The 5000-nt window shown below is 37.3% G+C and overlaps 2 protein-coding genes across 37 annotated transcripts in view; one reads left to right on the forward strand and one right to left on the reverse strand.

Moving 5' to 3' along the window:
- Window positions 1-2459, forward strand: part of LOC113824616 (serine/threonine-protein kinase WNK1) — a 160021-nt gene extending 157562 nt beyond the window's left edge. For all 31 annotated transcript variants that reach the window (XM_070124790.1, XM_070124794.1, XM_070124789.1 and 28 more), the window contains one exon: window positions 1-2459. This exon is cut by the window's left edge and continues 592 nt beyond it. In XM_070124790.1, coding sequence (XP_069980891.1) covers window positions 1-105 — 105 coding nt within the window. In that variant the 3' untranslated portion in view covers window positions 106-2459.
- Window positions 2460-3439: 980 nt separating this feature from the next.
- Window positions 3440-5000, reverse strand: part of LOC113824614 (thymidine phosphorylase) — a 20918-nt gene continuing 19357 nt past the window's right edge. For all 6 annotated transcript variants that reach the window (XM_070124803.1, XM_070124804.1, XM_027377374.2 and 3 more), the window contains exons 9-10: window positions 4832-4947; window positions 3440-4741 (exon numbers count right to left, since the gene is read on the reverse strand). In XM_070124803.1, the coding sequence (XP_069980904.1) occupies window positions 4583-4741; window positions 4832-4947 (275 nt within the window). In that variant the 3' untranslated portion in view covers window positions 3440-4582. The remainder of the gene's footprint in view (window positions 4742-4831; window positions 4948-5000) is intronic.

Here is a 5000-nt window from a genome sequence, read left to right on the forward strand (position 1 = left end):
ACTAGTAGTACCAGCAGTAGCGGCAGTAACATGCCATTACAGCAACAACCCTCACAACAGCCACCTGCCACAAGTGCCTCATGGGTACAGTGGCAACAGCAGTAGGTGTGGCCAACATTCCAAGTTCCCTCTCAGGGACAGGAACCTGCATCTGTGATCCTCTAATTTTGTACTCCCACATATGGAGATGAGCTCAGCAACGGCAGTGGAAGCAACATGGTCCTGGCAGTCCAGCAGAAGTTAACCGTAGAATATTTTGTGTCTCATCCATTGAATGACATGGGTCTTACTATTGTCCATTTGAAGAACTTTACAAGTGATTTACAGCTGACAAGGGGCAGCAGTGTTTCCAGTGCTAGTTGACGAGTTTCAAACTAGTCATCAAATAGAAGGGATGAAAATGGAAATTTCTAATGTTTGTTTGCATCAGAAATAATTTGATTTTGTACCTCAGTCATCCATTCTGTTCTTTTTAGATATGACTAGATGTATTGTTTACTATAGTGATCCTTTTTTTTTATTATATTACTGTTCCATGACGTATGAGAACAAATGTATCTTTTAGGTGAATTGATCAATCATGTTGAAACACTCCTCTCTGTTCAGTGGTTGTAGATTGAACAAGGGATAAACAGTGTATATGTTGTATTATAATATGTACAGTGAGAGTTGTACAGCGATGAAATAGTGGTGGGTCCTGTGATGGGAACTGCACTAGAGTATGAGGGATATACAAGACTAGCCACAGTGATTCACAAGAAGGCTAAGCAAATGCTGAATGGTCTTCCAGCTAAACACTGAAGGTTATACATGCACATAGTGTGAAATGCCTACAGCGTGCTTATGCCAAGTGACCAGTGACTGTGGTCAGGAAGACCTTCAAATAACTCCACCCAGACTTTCCTCGTAAGGTGGTATCAATGGTTCATTTTAAAGCAGGAGGCTTCCTTTAGTTAGCCTGCATGTGTATAGCAATGTAAAGGACTGAAGCAAAGACCAAGATTATTATTGTGATGGAATTTGGTGCTACTGCACGTCTCATGTGCAGTATGTAAGTTTCTAGAGATTTATTCACATGTAGAGAAAGTGTGATGGATTACTGCAGAAGTTCTGTTTTATTTTTAACCAACATAATGTTGATCCAGACTATCGAAGGAAGGGATATTTTTTTATCTTTTCTTTTTTTTAGTGTTAAATTTTTCTTTTTTTCAAAGAAATTAGGTGAACATATAAAGTGAGCAAAAGCCATGTATTTTGAGAAGTAAATTCATCTGCTTTATCTTCAAGAATGGAATGCAAATATCTGGCAGTTAGGTGCCATCTACTCTGAAAGAGTTCAAGAAAGATGAGTGTAAAAGGAGGATAAATTCTTGGTTTTTCCTTCTTGATAGATACAAGAAGTAAGATTGTAGTAGAGGGAGGACAGACTGTTATCAGATCTTCACAATTGGTTGCTGAGTAATATTATAGGTAAGAAGTTTTAAAGAGCTGTATCTTTATATCAGAACTTTAAGGCATGAAAGGGAATTTTCATACATCAAAAATTCTCATATGACACTAAAACTGGTGAATAAGAATGATGTACATCAAATGAAGAGACATTTTACCAGTCAAATGTGTATGGCCTTGTTGATTGTAGTGATAAACGTAATATTATCATGTAGCATCATCTCTGTCAACTGACATTTATAGGTGAATTACCTTTATCCTGCTTCAATCTTTACCAGTAATCCATGTATCTGTCCCCCACTGGTTTGTTGAATACTCCATTGCTTATGCTAACTACCAGTTAGGTAACAGCCGTCATTATCATGCCAGGAGCGCCTCACTTGCATTTCATGTTTCCATTCTTACTAAGATAATTACTATGCTTTTTAAGCTTTGAAAAGCAGGAGATAGGTAGCTAACACTTCCATGTGACTACCTGTTTTGAACCTTCCTTCCATCTGTATGAGCTGATTAAGTTCTTTTTGTTTTTTGTTTTTTATTTATTTTTTTTATTTTGTTTTGTTTTTGTTTTTTTCTACTTCTTGCTCTGCAACCATGATGTTGAGCCAAGGTGGTGCTGAGCTTGTCCAGGTTTTAGGCACTTCTATAACCTATGTAGGATTTGCTTTCTAGATTGCCTGTACGTAATATTTATATGTTACTCTAGAATATTGTATTATATTTTATATTCAATTTTTTTAATGCTTGAAATGTAAGCTACTAAAATTCGTTCCAATAATATTTGTAAGTTTGCATTGGTTATTGGCTATTTTGTTTGCACTTGAGTTGCATAGGGGACATGGGACTCAGCACTCCCCTGCCTCGACGTATGGTTCACCTGCAGTCTGCCATGCAGTTGTATGCCAATTGAAGAGATCTTACAAGTTTCATGGAAGTCCACTCATTAATGTGCTGTATAAATATATTGTATGATATTTAGAAATGATCAAATAAAGTGGTGCAAAATTTTACTGAGAGTGGTCTTTTATTTTTTACCCTGCAGAGTACTGAAACTGCTTTTATGTATAATGTTCCGTTTAATTGTTTTGTCTTTCTGACAATTGTAAAACTTTCATTTGCACATCATCATCTTTGTAAAATTCCACTAAACCAGGACCAATGTATATCCCTTCCTCTGAGGATTTCCATAACATTAAAGTTTTGTCAGTGTTAATGTATTATATACATTCCAGAAAATGAGGTGTATTTTTTATTGCTTCTAAAGGTTCACTTGCATCTATGATTTCGAAGAGTTTTAACCTTGTAGGTGATATGTTGTACCTTTTGATATTGGTTATATTCTTCGTGTTTGTGAAAAGTTATTTCATTTGGTATGAAAAATGTATCTCTAATCATTTTCAAAGGAATCAGTTGGTGTTTTTCCTGTTCTATGTTTTTACTTGTGCTGTATTTACTTTTATTACATAATTTTATTGTTCTCTTGAAAAAAGAAAAAAAACATGTGAAACCACATGATTCACCAACTTTTAAAACTTCATTAAAAACATTATTAAAGAGGATTTTCCTAATTAATTTCCCATGATGTGAGAGGGTCGTAAAGTGAACTTAATGAAATATGTGTGAACATTTAAAATTAGTCTATGACATTAACATTTTGTATTTAATTTTGTGGCAGTATCAGCAAATGCTAAAGGCAGCGATGACCTTGAAAAAAATATATGAAAGTAAGAACACCAGATGCTCAAGCTCTCACTGCAAAAAATGTGATTCTCTAAATCAAAATTATATTTTCATAATGCATGTTCATGACTGCTTAGTGTATTGATGTGATAAATTATAAAACTTTTTAGAACATTCATCTTAGGGTTTGATGAAATTTTAGAATTCGCCATCACATTGTTGATCATTATTGTGTATGCGCCTGGAAGGTCCAAGAAAATAGAGAAAATAAAATGTCAGTTTAAGTCGGTAACATATTAAGATATTTTGGTATAGCACTGCAATTATTTTATTTTTTCATGAGCAAGGAAAGACATTCTGTGAAGTTCAATATCATACAAAAACTGTATTGCTTCCCATTATAAAATAGTAAAGCTTAACAAAAAACATTTTTAAACAAAAATAATTTCTTGTTAATTCTACATAGACTGGAATGTGAGGATGACGTTGACCAGTTGCATAATTGGTAATTGTACAGAATGAGCATGAGTTATTTCCCTTTCAAGGAGTGGAATGATAATTTCTGGGAAGTTATAAACAGATGTTCTATGGAATCAGTTAGGGCAGCCAATAGATGACTAATATGCACGACTTGCGTAACTTCATATACTATCCACTTTGATTATTAAAAAAGAAAAAAAAAACAGTTTGTGCAAATGTCAAATGTCAGAAATCACTTTGTAGAATAAACAATCATACAGAATCACAGTGAATGGAAGCCATAATCCGAACAACCGAATTAACTGCAGACGGATTAACACACGGACTGAATTACATAACAAAAATCATTCTTGTAAACCAAAAATCAACGTATCTATCTTGGTCTAGTAAAGAAAAAAAAAGTGATAGGCGCCAGTAGGTAACTGGCTAGTTCCTGATGGTTTTAATTATATTTTGGGAATAGTAACTGGCATGTATGCACCGAATATAAGGTATTAATAGATATATTTCGAACTAACTAACGATGGATGTAGTTTTGGCAGAAAGATTAGGCGGTGTGAAGATTGTGCCAAATGAAAACAGTAGTCGCATTCCCCGTGTAAGTAAGTTTGGGGTCGGTGACTAGCATAAAGTGAACCCGGAAGAGAGCCAAGTCTCCAGTTTCCCAGATGAGCAGGAAATAAAAAGTAGAAGGATTAGACGGTTAAAGACCTGCCCAAAACGCCGGGCATCTGTCAAGGGGACGTCTCAGGCGTGAAAACAAAGGGGAACTACTTGTTTACCGGGTACTTTGCCCAACTGTGAAGTCATCTCTGCTCGTGCCCGACGATCGTGTCCGCTTATGCGAAAAGGCCCTAAATAGTTTGTGCAATAAAAAGCATCTCGCATGAATGCTAGATCATAAGTTGCGTTTGGGAGACTGGCACTGAGATCTGGATCTTGGCCCCAGCAACTGAGGGTTTCGCACCGAGGCCTAGACAACGCGAGCGGCAACGCGGGAGGGCTTGCGTGCCTCCCCTGACGCTTTGATGGTGGCAGCGCCCTGCATCCTCTCCAGGAGGGAGGGCGGCAGTGGAGAATCGTGGTGCAGCTCTGCCCACGTCTCGCCTTCCTTCACGCTCTCGCCGACCACCTGCAAGTTGCGTTAAAGTGTGATGAATTCATGCCATGAATGTAGGACGAGAGCTGTTGAGGAGTCTCAGGGTAATAACTTCACACCTACCTTGACGAGCATTATGCCCACGCTGTAGTTGATCGGGTCGCCGACCTTATTCCTGCCAGCCCCGAGTGCTAAACTGATCTTCGCCATAGCCATGGCATCCATACCAACTAGCACTCCTGAAAAAGTATAAAACGTTGGATTTTTAGATGACGCTAGCATGAGTGTAAAA

Source organism: Penaeus vannamei, chromosome 8 (genome assembly GCF_042767895.1).
Source record: "Penaeus vannamei isolate JL-2024 chromosome 8, ASM4276789v1, whole genome shotgun sequence".
NCBI lineage: Eukaryota > Metazoa > Arthropoda > Malacostraca > Decapoda > Penaeidae > Penaeus > Penaeus vannamei.